The 23,111-nt window shown below is 29.2% G+C and overlaps 1 protein-coding gene across 1 annotated transcript in view; it reads right to left on the bottom strand.

The window, feature by feature from the left end:
- Positions 1-23,111, bottom strand: part of LOC145283638 (zinc transporter ZIP13-like) — a 215,771-nt gene that overhangs the window by 51,021 nt on the left and 141,639 nt on the right. Inside the window, exons 2-3 of the mRNA XM_080132597.1 lie at positions 22,670-22,777; positions 15,053-15,141 (exon numbers count right to left, since the gene is read on the bottom strand). Of these exons, the coding sequence (XP_079988723.1) occupies positions 15,053-15,141; positions 22,670-22,777 (197 nt within the window). The remainder of the gene's footprint in view (positions 1-15,052; positions 15,142-22,669; positions 22,778-23,111) is intronic.

The raw sequence follows: 23,111 nt of genomic DNA, 5'->3' as shown, positions 1-23,111 counted from the left end.
GGTGATAACTGTTGCTAACATCAATTGTCTCGAATCTCTTATACTTCCAGTTTGTGTGTCATCCTGCATTATCACTGTGTATAAAATATGCTATACCTATGTAACTGGATAATCTTGTGAAATACAGAAATATTTTACCCATGAATCACTTCCACAACCATTCCTATCCTGATCGTTTCAACCTTCAACTATGTCATCCACCCTTTAATTCAGCTCGTTTGGCACAAGACCAGGCTATAATGTAACACAGAACTCTTCCTCTGGGGTTAGGGACCCTGAAGCTATATACATCTGCCATTGAATATGTTATATGATAAGTATTTGGATTTTTTTCTTCTTACCGTCAATAGATTACACATTCTTATTAAATAACAAGATATAATAATCTTTTTAAACAAGCTGAGCATGCGGGGTTCCCCTCCACAAGTGAAAAATATTTACGTTCACCATAACTAATGTTTGTGCAAAATTTTAAAAATTCAAGGAGTACTTATTGAGAAAAGTATGGATGAACGATTTTAGGGGAATTTTACCCCTATAATGGCTCCTAGGGGAGCAACCAGAGTTATCCCGGAAAATCTGTTCTGGCAAAAATTTACTTTCACCATGACTAATGTTTGTACAAAATTTCAAAAAATTCCAAGGCGTGGTTATTGAGAAATGTGCAAACAAACAAACGGACGAAGAGGAGTGAATTACTAGGTCCAATCCCTCCTTTGTCGGGGGACCAATAAATTATCACTTGGTTATGTCATAACAGTCTAGAAATATCCAGAATAAGCTTTTGAATAATTGAATAACTTTTGGTGTTTTTTTTTTTTAGTGATTGCCTCATATCTTTTTTTTTCTTTTTTTTTTAATACTCCAATCATCAGATCTGTTAGATTATCAATACATTTAAATAACAAATAAACAAGTAGATTTTATTTTATTTTAAACTAGCTGTCTCTACCTGGTATTGTGTGATTAAATGCCTAAGAAAATTTCATACAAACCGTTTTCCCAGCATCTCGTACTGTGTGGTGCAAACAAACAATGAAGAAAAGAAAAAAAAATGGCTGCTGCTTCTCTTTATATGCTAACGATCTTGTCACCTCATATGCAAATGAGATGCTTCTAGTTTAAATATAAAAAAAAAAAACTGTTTTTTCAGAGACTGAGTTCACTTTAAAGTTGGATGTTGGAGAAGCAAGACTTGACAGCAGTAGGTCACAATTAACTCCAAAAATTGTTAGTCGAAATTGTGGCATAGTTAATACCTGTCCATTCAACCTCATATTGTTCAAGATCATTTATATTTTCGTTGATTTACGAGATCGAAATGTAAAAGGTAGTTTGCGTCTTCTTAAAAAAAAAAAGAATGAAAAGTAAGTCAAACACAATAACTCTGTGTTTGTTAATATAGAATTACAATTTACTAATCTACACATGGCAGCAAAGTGAGAGACAAGGTTGGTTTTTGATGTGGGGAAATCCAGCTCCCTAAAAAGGGACACTCTAGATAGGAACAATAAAATTGCCTCAGTCTAGGAAGGCTTCTCTTTCACTGACCAAAGACAGAATAAACAAAAATGTAACATCAAAACTGATACTACACGCCCTTCTTTTTTCATCAATACAGAGTTATTTCCTTAAAAAAAGGTAAACATTGACTAAATGAAGGACAATAACTCTGTATTAATGAATATAAAGTTACCTCCCTTATATCTAAAGATGGCATTATTCTGAAAATTATAATTTTTCAAATCAATTAAACCGGATTACACTTTTTCTTGGTAAAAAAACAAAACAAACAAACAAAAAAAACGTACCAAGACCCCCCCCCCCAAAAAAAAAAAAAAAACACTAACAAACTAGAATCAAAGCTTTGATTTTGATTTTGCTGGATGAAAAAAAAATGACGAGAATCAATGGCTGACTTTTCTTTATTATATAGAAGAAAACTGTACTTATTAAACGATACAATTATGGAGATTACAATATTGTTTAAACTATAGTAGCATTAAATGTTTACTATTTTGACATCTTGGGTCTGTCATAAACTTTATTTTCAATATCGGTGCAGTTAGACACAAAAATATGCTGACATCTATAATAATATCATGTAAATTTTAACATTGCTATCAAACTTTGTTACTGAAATGGTTATGTAGATTGGAATATTTACTGCAAAATGTTAAATAATAGGAATATTTTTTTTTTAATTTTAAACGTAAGGATGATCTTAAAAGAAGCATCTAACTTTTACTTTGAATTTATCTCTTTGATATTATTATTATGTTTATATATATATATATAGGGATGATCTACAGTTGTGACGTTTTTTTTTTGTTTTGTTTATCAACTTGTAATCTATAATGATTGCCATGTGTCTTATTGAGATTCTTTTTTCAACTTGCAATACATAGTGTTTGTTCTGTGGCTCCTTTGGGTCATTTCTTGTGCATGGCGATAGTAACACTACTGAACTCATTGAACTTTGATAATTAAGTAATTTTTGTATTTATCTAGAATTTATCCAAAATTTACAAAATGTCCTAATCTGAAACGGAATTCAAAGTTCAAATATGAAATTTCAACCTAAATTGTTTCAGACATTGACTGCAAACACAAAACCGGATTTAAAATCTTAAATGTTTTGAATCAGATAACATTTACAATTATTGATTATTTTTTTCCCGTTTTGTGACTGAATTTTGAATTATATAAAAGAGCCAAGGGCAGAAAATAAACAAGGCACAACACTACATGTAATATTTATCAAATAGATTTTAAGCACCCCAAAATAAGATATTATCAAAAGAACACATTTTTAACTAACATCGATTTTTTAAAACTTTTACTTCCGGGTGATCTTGAACAGAACAATATCATCATTATTGTAAGTTAGTTAAGGCCACTGCACTAAAGTTACATGACCTGCTGATGCCACAGAATAAAGTATCAAGATAAGATCTGAAGTAGATAAATGATTATTTTCTTTTTTAATTGTCAATGCCGAGTTGTTGCAGTGTACTGAATTGCAAAGATAATTACAAAAATGACCCAAAAGTTATATTTTCTTTTCCTAAAAACAAGGAATTATTTTGTATTTGAACACATGCAATTAAAAGAGAAAATTTCTTGTTGGGGAAATACAATAAAGTAAGAGATATTCATATTAAAAAAAAAACATTATTTAATTATTGCTAAAATTTGAAATTTAAGAAAGCCAAAACGATATGTACTTTTTGTTTCTTTAAAGGAAATATTTATTTACCTTTGAAAAGTAAATATATTTTTTAAAGAAATAAAGCACATATCATTTTGATTTTCTTAAAATTTCAAATTTTAATATTCATTTCATAATGATATTTAAAAAAAATGCCATCCTATTTTTTTCATTATTATTAATTTTCAAATAAATCTTTGAATGCGTTTTTTTTTTTAATTAATATGGTGAATTATTTTTCTTTTTTAAACTGTATATTTTCTTCATGTTTAAAAAAGTGCATATGTCTACTGGAGAAAATTGAAAAACATAATCTTTTGTTTTTAAACCTGTTAAACAAATAACTTTTACATGAGATGTTTTTCTAAGCTTGTTGCCGTAATAATAAATACAAGTTTTCATTGTTACCAGTTATATATTTTGCAGTACCTGTATTCTACAGTCATGTGGGAATGAGTATTATATGTGAAGTATCAGGTTCCTAACCATGTAGCCGAAAAAATACTCTGCAGATTTTGATTGAAAACATGAAAAAATGGACATAAAAGAACAGCAAACCAAAACTCCAAACATAATTTCTATACGAAAATTAATTTTGTCATTTCTGTTCTTAGTGCAGATGAATCATTTAAATATTTTAATGCAATTAAATTCATATACGACCAGATAAACCTAATGACACTGAATTATTATATAACTGCTCCCCTAGAGTGTATTAAGAGACACTAAAAATGTAATGTTACCAAGTTATTTGACCATCAAAAGATTAACGTTATCAACCTCTATAGATCCTGTAGTTGAACAACATGATACCAATTTCCTTTTGTATATTAGCAGTAAGTTCAATTTACTAGTGCAGAAAGACATTACAGTATCTTTACTTGTTGATGACCTTAAGAAAACAGAACTGTTTGCCAAAGTATACAGACATTTTAGAATACATACAGATATTTTATATTTGGTGATTAATACTGAGTATAAAAACAACATTAAAAAAATTGTCAGCTTCACAAATAAATATACTAATCCACTTAAATTAAATGACAGCAATTATAGATTTCTTTCTGTTTTCTGTCCTAGAAGAACCGGTAAATTAACAAAAGAAACATATACTGCTTTACATCATACAACACATACAGTTTTAGAATTGACTAAGTATTGCATAAAAAGATTGAACACGGTGTATATATTCCCTAGCAAATTTCAAATAGATAATCTTAAGGCAAGGTTTGACCAGTACCAGCAACTTAGTGAGGATCAGTATAATATCTCTATATGCCAAGTATTTGAATGTAAAAAAAAAACAAAAAAACTCAGAGTGTTGTCAGTATTAAATCTGAGCCTGCCACTTAATAACCAAACTATTGATTTGGAAAATTGACAAGCTGTGATGAAATGACAAGGGAGCAACAGTTAGATATTTATAAATTTAACAGATGTAATAGAGCATGATGTTAACTAGTACAGAGAAGTACTTCCTGTTATGCATTTTTTGAGAAATTGAAATGCAATAGTTTCAAGAATTTAGTATTCGGGAGAGAGGCTATCAAAGAATTAGCTGAAATAAACAGCTATTTTTGGGGTATTAATAGAAATTCTCTATTATAACTAAATAAGTTATAATTGTGTTATACAATTACATAGTTACTAATAAACTTTAAAAATGTTTATCTTTCATTTTCTGCATCAAAGACAATTAGCTATGTGTATAACATTGAACGTTTTGTCAGAAATTAGAAGAAAAAATCATCTGGAGTGGGTCAAATTCCCTTTTAAACAATTTTTGTCACAAAGAAAATATTATTATTAAAAATAATCAGAAATGGACAATATCAACAATTTAAGTAAATTATCCAACAGATTTATTTCCTCATGTTGATTCATAAAGAAATATTTGTACACTAGTAACTTTATTGTTTGTTTATATTAAAATTATGTTTGAATTTAATTTGTTTTATTTATTCATTTGTTACTTAGCATTTTATTTCATTTAAACTTTGATTTTAAAAAATTATTTATTGTTTCATTTTAATTAAAAAAATCATTTGTTTGAATATAATTTGTTTATTCTCGAAATTTATAATTCCGGTTTTGCAGTATTTGACTGTCTTTTGCTTCAAAAATACATTATTTTACATGCATAATTCTTGTTTTTTTTTTTCTATTAAATAAAGTTCAGTTTCATTATAAATCTAATCATGTTCCTTTCTTTTCTTTTGGAAATACAATTTTTTAAGTAAATAATTAATAAATTTTAATCTTTATAATCCATGAAACAACAAAATATTTATTTACTTTTAATGAATAAACACTACACTTTTCCTTTTGAATTCTTATTTTTCTTTTTTAATTTATATTGAATAAGGTAAGTTTCAGTATAAGTAGTGTTTCTTATTTTCTCTTTTTTAATGCAATTTTAAGTTTCTAATGCTTTTTGTAAAATTATTCTGTCCAAGAAGTAATTTTACCTATTCTAGGATGGGTATTCTTCTAATACACGTGTGTATATAAATATATATCTATGCATAAGTATAAAAAATCAATAGGAAAAATGTATATGTTTATATCTTTTCTTTACTTCTTATTTAGGGACGTGTAGGAATACAAAATAACTTTTGAAAAAACTTTTTTTTTTAAAGAACCTAATATTTGACCGTCCCTTTAGGCTTCATCAGTGTAATATATATATGTGTGTGTGTGTGTGTGTCTGTTTATTATACAAACATTATAGGTTACATATGTGCATATATGTTTCAGTGGAGTCCCAATTCAGGGACAACACTTCATCAGACCAAAAAAGAATTAATAATCCTATATATATATATATATATATATATATATATATATATATATATATATATATATATATATATATATATGTATATATATATATTAGTGTTGCGACGATTAATCAGAATCGGAAAAATCAGAACTTTTTAGGTTATTGAAATCAGAAAAATTTGTGCATATTTTCCAATGCCAAAGACGAATCTTTTAATTATTTTTTTTTATTTGATTTTGTTTAAAACAAAATCTTCCACTGCTGGTAGTAATAATAAACATTTATTGATTTTAAACTAATAATAAAGCAAAAATCTATAGATCATCTCTCCACAAATGTATTTTATCGTTTAAGAACATATTTATACATTTAGCATGTGTTTTTACAGTAATCAGGAAAAAATAACTTTTTAGAGATTTATAAAGAATCGGAAACTGTAACTGTATTAGAATCAAGAAAAATATTGGAATCGTCCCATCACTATATATATATATATATATATATATATATATATATATATATATATATATATATACACACACACACATATAAACTAACATAATATTAAAAAAATATATAGACAAAAGAACATCACATTTAACTACATCTATGTTTAAAATAGGTCAGATTACTAGATATCTACGCTTCCTGCTAAAAAAGCACACACAAAGGAAGGGTTGAACCTAAGGTCAAATGGGCCTTTGTCCTGTAAGTGCCTGCCCATTGGGTGATTAGGAGTGGCGCGGCGGAAACTATGAAATTGATTGACTAACTAAAATCTCAATAGAATATGCGTATATAAAAACGTAAGACAACCACAACTCTTCGCATAAGCATGATGAATCCTAGCATGGATGAAACGCGGAATATTCTGTGTAGCTTAAGTGCCATATATATTTTTATAACTTACTACTACTATATATATATATATATATATATATATATATATATATATATATTTTATATCAGAATAATGAGATGAATTGAATCACAGATTATTGAATCTTGTGGTGTCAAGTCTTACAAAATATTTTTGGGAGGTAATATTTTTACATAAGACAATCCCAGCCAAATAAAAATTGCTCAATATACTAGATCGAACAAAATATATTTTATAGTTTTTTATATTTAAATTTCATTTAGAAAAATATAATTTTTCAAAACAAAAATTTATTATTAAAACAAAGAATACAATTCAAATTAATTTCCTTAATCCATGGATTTTCGATGTAGGCTAATCTAAGTCAATTAGAAAAATATTAAATCTGGTTTGATATAATTTTTCCATTCAGAAAATATATCAATGATTAAATCTTTTTAAGGGACATAGATAAAGAAAATAATGGCTGAAACAAAAAAAGGATATGAGATTTTGGTATCCAAATGGAATAGTAATCCTTGAATAGAATGGGATGGGATGATGTTATTAGATTCCAAATTGGTTGAAGAAATCTAAAGCTAAATTGTGTTCGATATAGTATCCAGAGTAATTGGCAATGATCCTTTGGGAATGGAGAATTATAGATTTATTCTGCCTCATTTTTTTGGTGGTGCAAGATCCATAGAAAATATCTGTAGAAAGACGTTCTCCTTTATAAAGTAAAATTCAATCATTTAAAATGAATATTCTAATTAGATAAATATTCTTTAAAAAAAAAAAATATTTATAAAGTTGGGTAATTGGCACACTAACAGCCATATTCATATTCACAATAGAAAAATGACAGCTTACTAATCCACTGGTTATGTGTATGTGATCGACGACAAAAAGTCAACTAATTTACATATTGCTTTGCAAAAGGATATCTCATTAATTAACTATTTTCTCTTATTGTTTTCATATTCGATGATCGTTTTCATTTTAATATAATGTAGTTTTATTTACAATTTAGTGAGGCGGGGATACTCAGCCTTGCCTGGTAGTAAAATACGCTTAACTATATTTTAATTCATGTAGATTTCGTATTTATCATTACAGAGCCAATTCTCTATTGAATATCATATTGTACCTAATATATAGTACTGATTTAAAAGTAAAAAAAAAAAAAATGAGTTGGGTGTCATTAGCTAGAATCAAAATTAAAACATTTAGTGCTCCAACTACGTTCCCTACCATTTGAGCTATCACCAGATAGACAAGAAAGATTTAAAATCAAACCATTTTTTTTTTTTTTACAAAGGAGTCACCATTATTTCAAGTTATGAATGAATTTACACAAAAGTAATAGAAATATGTTGGCAACTTGAAATGAACATTTTGCATTTCAACTTGCTGACATATTTCTGTACGTGTTATTTATTCATCCAAACAAAGATTTTACTCGTTATTAACCATCCTTGGTGTATGATTACTATTTCCTGTTAATTTCAGTGTTATGTGACAAGTAGTTTAAAAGTTTATCGGTTGAATATTTATCCACACACACACACACATACATACATACATTTACTGTTTTATTTCTATAGAATTTTTTTTTATTTGTGGATAAACACTTTGCATTTCGGTTGGAAATAGTCTTTCCAGTCCTGTTGATACATTTCTATGGTTGCAATTATTGTTGCTCACGATTTATAATCGCTCAAATTACAATATAGGAAAAAAAATTGCACACTGTTAACTTCAAAATGAATAATATAAAAGGAGTTACTTAAGCTTCACCCTGTCTGAAAAACACAGACTATAAGAAACTCTGCTTCAGGTTTATTTATTTATTTTTTTTATAAAATAGAAAAAAAACCCCCAAGTGTTCAGATTTTATATTCTCAATAGCAGAACTTGCTTGTAGTCTAGCAGAGTAATCAACTGTAGGTGTCATGAGGTGTTTCAACTGATCATTTGCTGTGTAATGGATTCAATAGCAGGATGTCTCAATCACAAGTTTGGACTTATTTCTCCAAGAGTGACCATCAATAAAAGTATCAAGAAATGTTTTGTCATTATATTTCTGAATTTTTGTGATGAGGATTGGTTATTCGTATTATTTGAAATCTTTGGACTACTTTTCACAACGTTTTAGTTGATGTAACTTCTGACCTTCTTCTGAATGGTATTAGTATGCATAAATCAAATAAAACTGATGGGATTTGAACTCGTACTGTTGATTCTATAGTGCATGTTGGTATCCACTATGCCATAGCATTCAAGAAAATGTTTAGTAGAGGAAATAAAATATTAGAGGGCAATAAATGATGCCTCAAAATGTCAAGCCGAATAAAATTTCTGGTGTTTGAGAATTTTTTTTAGGTCAGTTATTTATGTGAATATTTATTGCCTCTGATTCTCTCTCTCTCTCTCTTTCACACAAGGGGCATTCCAAAAGTAATGCCTCCTATTTTTTATTCCACCTGAACGAATCAGAGAAGATTGCAAATTGCATTTTTATGATGACTGAACTTAGGCATTCATGATCTGAAAGTTTCATTTCTCTGTCGCAGATATTGACAGTGTGAGACTTTAAGAAAGCAATCTTTGTCATGGACATGTGTCAAAAGCAGAGACGTGCCACTGAATTCCTGGTAAAATTGCATTGAGAATGGTGGTGACTATGTAGAACAATAAATTCTGGAGCACAAAAGGTTGCTTCTCTCACTCTTTCTCTTTTTTCCTCTCCAGCTATAGGTTAAATAACTTTTTTGGTTTATAATGCACCATTCTAGTTTTTTTTTTAATTATCTTATTACCTTTCACTGTAGAGAGAGAGAGAGAGAGAGAGAGAGAGAGAGAGAGAGAGAGAGAGAGAGAGAGAGATGAGCAAGGAGAGGATCAAAGAACATACAGTGAGAGATGAGATTGAAAGTTAGTAAGAGATGGTTGAGGAGTTATTAGCAAATTATTACAAACTTAGAACAATTAAAAATGGAAATTTTTTTCAAAAATAACTCTCAAAACTAAAGAATATTTTAACATGTATTTTGTGTGGTTAAAAATATATGGCAAAAGCCTCAGGGAAATAAATGTTGATTAATTCAACTTAATATAATAATAAATATATATAATGTATTATTTTTGTTTATCTCTATTCATAAAGTTAGGCATGTGTATATATTTCGATGTATAGAATTTATTCCAAGATTAATTGTCCAATCATTTATGAATTTTAGAACAAAACTGTCAGGCATAAGGGTAGGTAATGTCGGCAATATTTAATTTAATTTAGTTTTATGCAAAAGGGATCACAAGGGTGTGAAAACTTGCCATTTAAAGGACCAGTTGATAGTGTTGTTTGACAAAGATAGTTGGGGAGGAACAAGTCAGAAGAATCCGAGAGACATCTCTGATTTTTGTGAAATTTTAACTAGTTATTAAACATTAATTAATAAATATTTCTCAGATTCTACTTTCGTAGGAATATTTTAAGGCATATTTATGGGGCATAATATGTGTACAACCTTCCATTTGAAAATGCAAGTATATTAGATTTGCATTAAATTTGATACTCGAAAACCACTACACTAATTTGGTTGGTTATTGGATGTTATGGCATATCACCCCTTGTTTTATGCCCAAACTGTAAATATAGTTTGTATATGAACAGTTTCTAAAATAATTAGTTTTGTAAGCATATGTTTTGTAAATAGTCTATAAAAGGTAGATTCTATTTCACCCATAAACAGGATCATGATGGATACTGCTGTAGGTGAAAGTGAACCTGAATGTAATGACAATTGCGGGGGGGGGGGGTGCTCATCACAGGATGCAGTTGTAGGTCATACCCAGGACACCTGGAATTTGTAAATTAGATTCTATGCATAATCAGGTGTAATATTATACCAGAGGAGTGCCAAAATATACCATGATACTCTGAAAAGCTCACGTGGAAAGGGATTTTGAAATAGTAAGTTAAAACAATTGGTGAGAAGTCACATAACAGGTAGCCATATTGGGATTATTGTCCCCCACAGTCAACCAGAGAAGAGAATGAACAGTGAAAACTCTGAGGAATGTAACCGATCGATTGGTAATTGTTGAATTAATTAATATTCACAATATTCCACATTGTAGTTATCGATTTATCCCAATGCAGATTCTAGTTCTAAAGAACAACATAACAATATGGCCGTGCGTAACATGATCAACATGTGGAGTCAAAATTAAGCCAAATGATGGCATAAAATAATAATCAACAGTGACTGTATTGAACGTTGTTTTTAATTAGATTTAGAGACTTTTTTCTTTTATATGAGCTATCACCATATCTAACTTGAGAGAGGGAAAAAGAGAAATAAAAGTAATTGGTTACCCATAGACGAAACTCCGAATAAAAGAAGAGCATAAAATAACAAGAAAATTTTTTTCATTGTTTAGTTTAGATAAAGTGATTTCAGAACAATAGTCCTTGACCTATACAATAATCATTTATTGATTGTAATTAAATATTTATGTGCAATCCACAAATTTATGGGTTAAGACAAATTTCTAAAACTAAATCTATTAACCAACAGAGCTATTTTTCTAATCTAACATATAAATTGTGCTGGATTTTCAAAGTCTCTAACAACAATTAGTCTAACTTATTAATACTTGATTCAGACCAGCCTATATTTTTGTCTTTCCTTTCACTATATGTTATTGACACAAATATATTTTATTTCACGTCATTATTTTTCTGAAAATACTTTGAAAGAAGTATTTTCAGAAAAATAATGACGTGAAATAAAATATACTTTTAGAATGGAGACATTTTCCTTTACTTACTGAAATAGATTAAATAGTAGTTAATTGCATGGAATTACATTAAGATTTTTTCCTTAAATTATTCAACACTAAAATACCTATATTTATTAAATTATGTGACTTCAAACATGTTTTATTTGTTTTGTTTTTATGACATATCAACCATTTTCAGATTATTTAATGTGGAATCCAGTAATATTGTGAAAAGTTTTTATGTTTCAAGTTATATATATATATGTTCAAATATTTATTCATGGTGTTTGGTTTGGTTATTTTTACAGAGGAAAATTGATTTTGCTCTGACTTTGCAGAACATGATTGAGTTTTGCAAAGAGAAAGGAAAAAGTAGTAACATTAATGTTTGGTGCATTTAAGTCAGGATGCTGATAGCTTCAGATAGCCTGATCTGGTAACAGCACATTAATTATACATTATCATTTCTTGTGTGCTCGAAACTGATTAGCGTTAAGTACTGAAACAAACTACTGAAATAATTTAATTTCCCAAATTTTAATTACAAAATTAAAGTCAAAATTAATTCCTTTTACTCTCGGACAACACTAGATAGGTACAGCTGGTAGGGTAATATAATTTTGGATGTTGAACATTTTCAGATGGAATTAGATGAATTCAGAAATAATGATAAAACAGGAATTAAAGCATTTGTGGGAAGTATTGGCGGAAATATTAACAAAATTTAATCTGCTTATTAATAGCATATTAATACTGTAACTGTCCTGCACAATGTTTTTTAAAGTATCAAAATAGTTAAATGGTTAAAATAGAAATGACCAAAGAGACACTCCTAAGTCAACAGAGTATAACTTTTGCCTGTTTTTAACCGAGAGAAAAGTCTAGTAACATAAATAATACAATCGAAGTATCATTTTTGTAGTATCAATCTACATCAAGTTAGAAAAACGTGTGAAGAACTACCAAGTTTCCCTTTGTACAAACCCTGTTTCTACTCAACACCTTGACAAAAAAATCATTGACAAAGCATAATAAAAAACGTAGACAGTTAATTCCTTTATTGAAGACTGCTGGGGTGTGATGGTGGTGGTGGTGGAGGCGGTGTGCACACACCCTGAGTGCAAGGAAGAAATAGAGCAATGAGTCTTAGATGTTGAGATGAGGGTGTGGTGTATAAAGGAAATAGCTAATTATGTAAGGTTAAAAAGAATTCGTTGATGAAATTCGTTGGGTCAGGTACGTTTTTAAACAGGGCTGTGAAGTTGGCAGTCCAAATGGATTTTAGGACATCTCTGTGGATTCAACGTTTGTGTTTATTTGTTTTTAATGAGCGAAATCTAGATACCCTAATTAAAAAAGTAAGAGAAAACACGAATATAGAGTTAGTAACCCAAATTCTTAACTTTGACAACCTGAAACTTAGGTTTTGGGTATGACTACAGAGTGCATTTGACGGCAAGTCCTAAATTTGTGAAGTGTGAAGTTACTCCTTAGATAGCACTACTCCCAAATCCATTCTGATCCAACACTAAACAGTTTTTGACACACTTGAAGAAGGCATTGCTTTTACCCCATCCTACCACCCACTTTGTCATATTTAACGGGATTTGCAAACTAATTTTTATTTTGTTATTCAAGGTCTGTCCTAAACTCAATGGGTGACCTATCAGGCCACATCTTTTTCTAGCATATAAGATATGCTACAGCATTTGTATTTGGCCATTCACCCCAGATTATACTCAAGACCTGACCGTTTTTCTTAATATTTAATTAACTAAAAAAAAAAAAAAAAGATTAGGATAGTAGTCCGAATAATACAAATAAAAAAAAAAGTTTCCTTTGCTGAAATTTTTAAAAACATGCAGTATTATCTTAACAGTTTTATAAATTATTTAAAAATATTACTCTCTTATTTTTTTAATGATTTATAGTTCATATTTATTTAATGGAAAAGAAATGAACATAAGGACTAAATTATGAAATTTTCAGTAAATAAAAAAAAAACTGAAATTTTCAGTAAATCAAAAAAACTGAAATTTTTCAGTAAATGAAAAAACCTTAAAATAAGTTTCAATTGGATTCTTTTTTTAATGCACTAATTTCTAAAACTAGGAATTTTACAGACTCAACTAGTATAAATGCAAATCAATAATTAGCAAAAAAAAAAAAAAAAAAAAAAAAATAGGCAGATGATCCCTGAACTAGAAATAATAGTTGATAGAAAAACAATGCAAAAATTCAAATGAAAGAAATCTTGATACTTATTAAGAACATAATCCAACTTCACGTTTGCATTTTGCAGCATGGTTGCTTAAGTAGTCAGAAAAAGCCGTTGCAAAAAGTGCCAGATAAAATTAAAGTGTTGACAACTAAACTCTCAAGCAAGAAAATAGTCACTGTAAGTGTTAGTATATGAAAGAAACAAAAATTTAAGAAAAGCATGTAAAAGTCTTTTTCAGTAAAAGTTTTCAAATAAACCATTTTTTACATCGGAAATATGAAAACAATCATGAAAGAAAACAAATATTTTTTTTCAGTTTCAAGAAAGGTTTTTACAACGAAAACATTGAAAAAATATAAAAAATTAATTTTTCTTTTTTAACTTTTTTTTGTTTTTGCTTAGTCTTTTTTGTTTTTGCTTAGTCTAAACAAAATAACTTGCAAATAATTTTTTATGACAAAAGCATTGAAACCATTGTAAAAAATGATTTATTTTTTCTTTTTCAATTGCTAAATCTTTTTTGGGGGGAAAGGGATTTCCTTTTTTACTTCAAAACGTTTTCTGTTAATATTTGTTTCTTTAAATCTTTAGAGAGAGGAGGGGGCTTTTTTACTTTACACAGCATGCTGTAATTCTTTTCCGATTTAAAAACATTTTCTTGTTGCAATGACTTTCACGATTTCATTGAAACTTGTTTACTGACAGCTGATTGGTTAATTGCATCAGCATCTTCTGGCTGCTTAACATAACTTGCCGGAAGATGCTGATGCAAAGTTAAATTCTGGATAAGTACCAAATTCCTTTGTTGTTATTGGCATTGGCTTTAAAGGTGAGAATTATATCCAGTTTGAAGAAGTCTTTCTCTTGCATAATACCTGTCCTGTTGCACAAAAGAGCAAAGGCAGGTTTAACTATTACTCTAATATCCTTACACGTTAGAAGTGCAAAAATATTATGATTAATTTTACTATTTATTAACCAGCCCTAACTGTTACAAAATGCTGACCTTTCATTGAAAGTAACTTTGTGTCAAACTTGATGTCTTCATGGGGAATCACATAAAAAATTTTGACAAAACATTTTGAAGTAGAAACAAAGTAAAAAATAAATGTAATGGTACAAAAATCTTACTGTTAACATTAGTATAAAAAAATAGGACTTGTGTAGAAATATTGGATTTGTTCTACTTACTTCTGCATCTTCTTCTCCCATGACTTTTTCAATCAAGAGAAAAGAAAGGATTCCTGCCAATACCCATTTGCCAATCCACATAAAATCTTCTGAAAAATATCAAACATAAATATATAAAAAATAAGAAAATGCATTTTTGCTTTTTGTAGTTTTTGTGTATTTGAAAAGTGACAGAGTCAATAGTTGCAGAACTAAAGTACAAGCATGATTTTCAGATTATTTTTATTTTTTGAATATTTTTAATCATACATATTTTATACATATATCTATGGATGTGTGTGTGTGTCTGAGTGTATAAGAGTGTTGGACTTGCACAGTTGGTGGTGGCTAATATGCAGGATTCGAAAAGCGAGGTTGATGTATTTGCCATTTGCTGCATTTAGCCATATGAAACATGTGTATGTGAATAACGACATCTCTCTTTCTCTCATTATATATATATATATATATATATATATATATATATATATATATATATATATATAATAGCAGAGGTACCTATGGTTGCCAGAGAATGAAAATCATCTTTATATATTAAAAGATGAAAGCAAAGCATTACCCTGTAAGTTTATATTCTTAAAATTTAAAAATATAAAGGCTAAAATAGTTTTTACACAATCTTATCACTCAAATCATTTCTTATGACAAATTTTATCACAAATTGCCCCAAATCAAGCAATCAGATTGAATAATAATTACCACTATTGGATTCCTCATAAAATCATGCTCCAAAAACATTGTGCTGAATTTTGGTACAGGGCTTAGTTATGAATAGAATAAAATAAAAAATTGCTTTTGCTGTTTATGGCATGTCGCTTTTCAGAAGACATTTATTTTCATCTGATTTATTCAGTTCTCATCTCATCACTAATTTGGATCCTAACCACCCTAGATAAATCGGAAGTAAATTTGAATAGTTTAATACAATTCCTTGAAAAAAATTAAGCTTTATTAAAGAACAATTTTTTTAATGTATATATATATATATATATATATATATATATATATATATATATATATATATATATATATATGCAGGTCCACTCCAAGACAAAGGCACTCGTCCAAACTAGAGTAAGAGAGCTGAAGAACAAATGGTGGATGGCGAAGGCCCTGGAAATCTAGAGACTAAGGAGACATGAGGGTTTCTTTAATGCCACCAAAGCTGTGTATGAGCTCAGTTATCATGGCCTAAGCCCTCTTCAATCCAAGGGCAGACAAACATTGCTGAAGGACAGTGTGGGTATCAGTTGCAGATGGCAAGAACACTTCCAGGAGCTCCTAAATCAAAACACCACAGTTGAGCTGGAAACTATCAACCAGATCCCTCAGTATCCTGCCATGGAACATTTGGGTACCCCCCCCCCCCAACAGAAAAGAAGATCCAGGATGCCATCAGGAAACTGAGCAACAACAAGGCCTCTGGGCCAGATGGGATTCCTGGAGAAATCCTCAAGCAAGGCGAACCAAAACTTTATTGCCACATCCATAGCCTCCTGAGATAAGGGATAAGGAGGAAATACCGGCAGAACTCAGGGATGCTTGATCATCACAATCTTCAAGAGGGGAGATAAAGTGGACTGTGGCAACTACAGAGGTATCTCCCTCCTGTCCACAAAAGGCAAAGTACTAACCCGTATATTGGCCGACCGCTTACTACCACTGTCAGAAAATATCCGACCAGAATCGCAGTGTGGCTTTCGTCCTGCCAGAGGAACCTCTGATATGATTTTTACAGCTCGTCAACTGCAGAAGAAATGTTGGGAGCAACATCTTCTGTTGTACATGGCGTTCATTTACCTCACAAAGGTTTTCGACTGTGAACAAAATTGCCCTCTGGTGTGTCCTCTCCAAGATTGGATGTCCAGACAAGTATCTAAAAATCTTAAGACTTCTTCATGATGACATGACAGCAGTTGTTGTTGGCAATGGCAGCTTGGAAACATCGCTCTTAAAAATTGACACTGGTGTCAAGCAGGGCTGCATCATTGCCCCAACTACATCTCCACCATCCTTCACTTCACTAGCCAGAACCTACCTGACAGAATCAAACTCATGTGCAGGACGGATGGCAGACTCTTTAACGTCAGCAGGTTTCGGGTAACAAGTAAGGTCCTCCCATCGTTCATGGAGCTTCAATATGCAGATGACAATGTGCTGGTTGCTTACTCAGAAGCGGTTCTCCAGAGCATCTTGGATGCCTACCGTCTCCTGGGACTTGACCTTAACATTAAAAAGACCAAGATCTTTCACCAACCAGCTCCTGGCACACATCTGAACTTTAAAAACTTTTCATTATGATTTTCTATGTTTATTGTATTTAGCAAATTAGGTATAAACCATTATAATATTTGCTAATATTTTCTTTGAGGAGATGGGAAGACATCGAAAACTTATAGTTAAGGAGATATTCTTATTGAAATATATTCTTTGTCTTGCACATAATAAAAATTCTAGATTTGAAATTTAACCATTTCACATCATAAAATTTAAATTACTAAATTATCACCTCCCCCATATATATATGCATATATATATATGCATATATATATATATATATATGCATATATATATATGCATATATATATATATATGCATATATATATATATATATATATATATATGCATATATATATATATATATGCATATATATATATATATATATATATATATATATGCATATATATATATATATATATGCATATATATATATATATATATATGCATATATATATATATATATGCATATATATATATATATATATGCATATATATATATATATATGCATATATATATATATATATGCATATATATATATATATATATGCATATATATATATATATATGCATATATATATATATATATGCATATATATATATATATATATGCATATATATATATATATATATATGCATATATATATATATATATATGCATATATATATATATATATATATATGCATATATATATATATATATATATATATATATGCATATATATATATATATATATATGCATATATATATATATATATATATATGCATATATATATATATATATATATATATATATGCATATATATATATATATATATATATATGCATATATATATATATATATATATGCATATATATATATATATATGCATATATATATATATATATATATATATATATGCATATATATATATATATATATATATGCATATATATATATATATATATATATATATATATATATATGCATATATATATATATATATATATGCATATATGTATATATATATATATATGCATATATGTATATATATATATATATATATATATATGCATATATGTATATATATATATATATATGCATATATGTATATATATATATGTATATATATATGCATATATGTATATATATATATGCATATATGTATATGCATATATATATATCTCTTGTATATATGCATATATGTATATGCATATATATATGCATATATGTATGTATATATATATATGCATATATGTATATATATATGCATATATATATGCATATATGTATATATATATGCATATATGTATATATATATGCATATATGTATATATACATATATATATGCATATATGTACATATATATGCATATATATGTATACATATATATATGTATATATATGTATATATGCATATATATATGTATATATATATGTATATGTATATATATGTATATGTATATATGCATATATATATGTATATATATATGTATATATATATATAAATATATATATGTATATATATATGTATATATATATATATATATAGATATGTATATATATGTGTATATATATGTATATATGTGTATATATATATGTATATATATATGTATAAACATATATATGTATATATATATGTATATATATATGTATAAATATATATATGTATATATATATATATATATATATATATTGTGACATAATTCTTAAATTGTATTATGTATTTAAATGAAAATTTAAAAATTTAATTCAAGGTCGACGAAAAATATATATATGTATATATATATGTATAAATATATATATGTATATATATGTATAAATATATATATATATATGTATATATATATGTATAAATATATATATATATATGTATATATATATGTATAAATATATATATATATATATATATATATATATATATATATATATATTGTGACATAATTCTTAAATTGTATTATGTATTTAAATGAAAATTTAAAAATTTAATTCAAGGTCGGCGAAAAATGTATCGTTTTTTTGTCGTTCTTTATTTTTTTTGCCAGGGCAAAATGAACATGGAAAAAAAGAGAGAGTATAGAAGAGATAAAGAGAGAGAGGTGAGAAAGATGTTCAGTGGGTGAATCAGCAAGCAGGGTTACCGGGTCACATGCCGAGCCGATGTAAAAAAATCTTCACCCAACGACAGAGAACAAAACAGATAATGTCGACCCCCCCTCCCCATTAACAGCGAAAGAAATGAGCTAATGCCGACCGTAAAATGGTGAGGAACATGGTGCACCAAAAGATATACAGCAGAGAATAACTGAAACAGTGGATGAATAATACATAAGGAATATATCGCATGTTACAAACGGTCGTTCGAAGTGAATAAAATGGTGGCTAACCCTCACGTACAAAAGAAAAAAAAAAGGAAAGGAAAAATAAAAACTGTAAGTCCTCTCTGCATACCTCTCTCTTGTATATAAAGTTGGAAAGTTCATTTTACCATTGTTTTGTTTGTATTAATGTATTTTTTTATATCGATATATTTCTCATTGACGTTTTCAAATAGTAGATTAAGATACCCCTTCCACATCCACGTAATTTGTTTTTTTTATTTTACTTAATCCCATTCCCCCCCCCTCCCTACCATAGTTTAATTTTTATAATAAAGTTAACTTTGAAGCGTTATCATTTGTGTTCGTGTCTTCTTTATTTTCATACGTTGTTCGTTCGTCTGTTGTACATTTTCCGGGTTTTGAAAGAGTCTCCCCCTTCTTTCTGTTTGAGCAAGATGTACTGAACCCAGAGGGCACTTTGTTTCATTGTTCATTTGCATTTCATAAATGTTTTATTATTTTTTTTGTTTGCATTCGCAATTATATATATATATATATATATATATATATATATATATATATATGGCTGTATAGACTGGTTTCCTAGAAACCCGCGTGATTATTAAAGAGTCCTCAGTGGAGGACAAAACAGGTATATAGTCTGCTTATTATACAAACACTATTGGTTATATGTGCATACATGTTTCAGTGGAATCCCAATTCAAAGAGACCACTTCATCAGACTTAAAAAAGGGCGATATTGAAACGAGAGTCAAGATTAATATTCGTTTTTTTTTTTTTTAAAATATATTCAGGTGTGGTTTATGCTCTGAAAAAAGTGGGGTGTATACTTTGTGAATGTGAGTAGTAAATGTTTTGGAAGGAGGTTTGGTGAAGAAAGAGGGGTGAAAGAAGAAGGGGGAAGTATGATCTCATGTGGTCAAGCTGTCGCAGTTGGGAGATATTGGTAGACCAATAAACAACCGCCAGGTTAAAATAATACCAATACCTCCTCATTGCAAAAGTTTGACCACACATGATCGTACTTCTCCTCTCTTCCTTCACCCCACTTCTACCCCTATTTCCTTTCTTCAGTGACAACTTTAATGCTAAAATAAAAGTACATTAGGATTCTTGACTGAGACTGTTGCTTTTCATTTGTGTTTTAAAAGCATTGCCCAGAGAGTTTTGTACGAGTTGTCCAGAAGAGATGCTCAGTGTTGATGATTTAGTACTTGCTTGTGAAGCAATGGATGATTTGCATGCAATGAAAATAAAACTCTGGGAGTCACTTTTACTAAGACCAAAGTGATGATCAATATTTGTAGTATTGGAAAGTTCCACCCCTCCAAAAAAAAAAAGAAGCAAAGTTTCTCTGCTCAATTTGTGAAAAAGGAGTCCGGTATAATTCAATCTTTTATGGTACTTGAAACCATTGGGTACACAAGAATTGGAGTGGAATTACTAGTAGGTCGAGAGAGGATAACCAATTTGTCTGCAAGAAGTATTAGACAATGGTAATGGATGAAAACTCAGATATGGACAAAGTATATCTGGATGCTACAACTATTGAGATAGTTGAAAAGTTTTGTTATGTGGGTGATACTATTGAAGAATAGGATGGAACAGGGATTGGTGTGATTGCATGAGTTAGGAGTTGATGGAGTAAGTTAAGGGAACTTTTGTCATTACTAATCTGCAGAGAATTACCACTACTGACCAAAGGAAGAGTTTATCAAGCATGTGTATGCAGTGTGAAGATATATGAAAGTGAAAACTAATTGGTGAGTATTGAGGACATACGTTGCATGAAGGGAAATGATATGAGAATGAAATGACAAATATTTCATGCGAGTCTTAAAGACAAGCTTAAGTTCTGATGACATCTGAGGGAAATTAAATGTGGACAGTATAGTGAGATGTGTGTAGAACAAAAGACTGATGATACGATCATGTTGAAAGAATGGATGAGAGTTTATAGGTCAGTAGGTGTAGAATAGTTAAGGTAGCATGTCCAGTTGATAGGGGAAGGTAAACAAGTATGAGAGAAAGTAATAAAAATGGACTGGAGAGAAAGAGGGATAAATAGAAACCTGGCCAGAGATTGCTTGGTTTGGAAATTAATTTCTTAAAATTGTCCAACACATGCCATCATATAAAACTGACATTAAACTGAATATAACAATGATGATGAAAGTCTTGAAAAACAATGAGAGTAGCTGCACATGTAACTGTGAGGCAAGGGTTGCGCAATTCTCCACCACACCTCTCCTGAATCGACACTGCTAAATCCAGTAGCAAGGAGAAGTGCTAAACGACTGGAAACAATGCTGGGATAAGCGGAGAGCACATACAGTATCTGGAATTCTCAAATGATCACCCATTTTAGTACTGACCAGGCTCAACGTTGCTTCTAAACCAAGAAAAAGTAAAACAAAAATTCAGAAATATATCTTAGAGCTGCAAATGAAAGACTGCTCCATTCCCAAGAACTAACACATCTATTGTTATAAATAAAACTAGAAAACGTCTAAAAAGAATTACTTTACAGGTCTTATAGGTTATATTATATAATGTTCATGTTCTGGCAGGACTATTCAGTCAATTTCACTAATATCCTTAACAAAGGTATGAATCAGACAAAAGAAGAGGAAAAGAGGGATTGATAAATATGCTCTTTCAGTGGTCAGATATAAAAAAAGGCGAATCGAGGAAGTGAACTTCAGAGTACTGCCTTTTACATTTATGACTTTGTGACTTAATAAACCCAATGTTTAAGCACCTCGTTGTCACATGATCTGGTATTTCATATATTAAGAAAAGAAAAAACCAGCAGCATAGCAGGTACATTTTGTTTATCTTTTTGTTTTCTTTAGAAAACAACTTTAATTTTTCCTCATTTCAAATTTCATTGTATTAGGATTTTTAATTGCAAATTCTGCAGAAATGTAAAATTTATCAGCAGATTTAATGTTTCTAAGTAGGAAAACTTACAAACTGAAAATAGTTAATATGAAGAAAGTAATTTTCAACTTACCAGATGTATTAACATGGTTCCAGGCTTCTGGTAAAAGATGCAAGAAAACATCTCCCAACAAACCACCAACTGCGAAACTAAGGAACAACTTGAGTTGACTGTATCCATCTGGAAATAGATTGGAAACGTAAAAAAGACAATTAGGGAAAAGTATAAAATAGGGAAAAGAAAAACTAACATTTTTCTTACAATCGATAAACAAAAATGGTCACAATTTTATGCAAGTTTTTAGGAGAGTTCCAAATGGGCATTTTTCTCTCTCAATGAATAGTGACAGCCATAAACATACATTCTCATCAGATGTATCCAAAAAGCCATTGAGAAAATGAAGAATAAATCCAAGAAAGAATGGAAATCTGGCAGTATTACTAAAAAGAATAATAAAAGTCAAGCAGTACTAGAACTTGCTGTCAGTTCATATCCTATTATCATTTTAATAATA

Source organism: Euprymna scolopes, chromosome 8 (assembly GCF_053919585.1).
Source record: "Euprymna scolopes isolate OS-2025 chromosome 8, ASM5391958v1, whole genome shotgun sequence".
Classification (NCBI taxonomy): domain Eukaryota; kingdom Metazoa; phylum Mollusca; class Cephalopoda; order Sepiida; family Sepiolidae; genus Euprymna; species Euprymna scolopes.
Note: the sequence above shows the minus strand (reverse complement) of the source record. Positions and strands in the feature narration are given on the sequence as shown.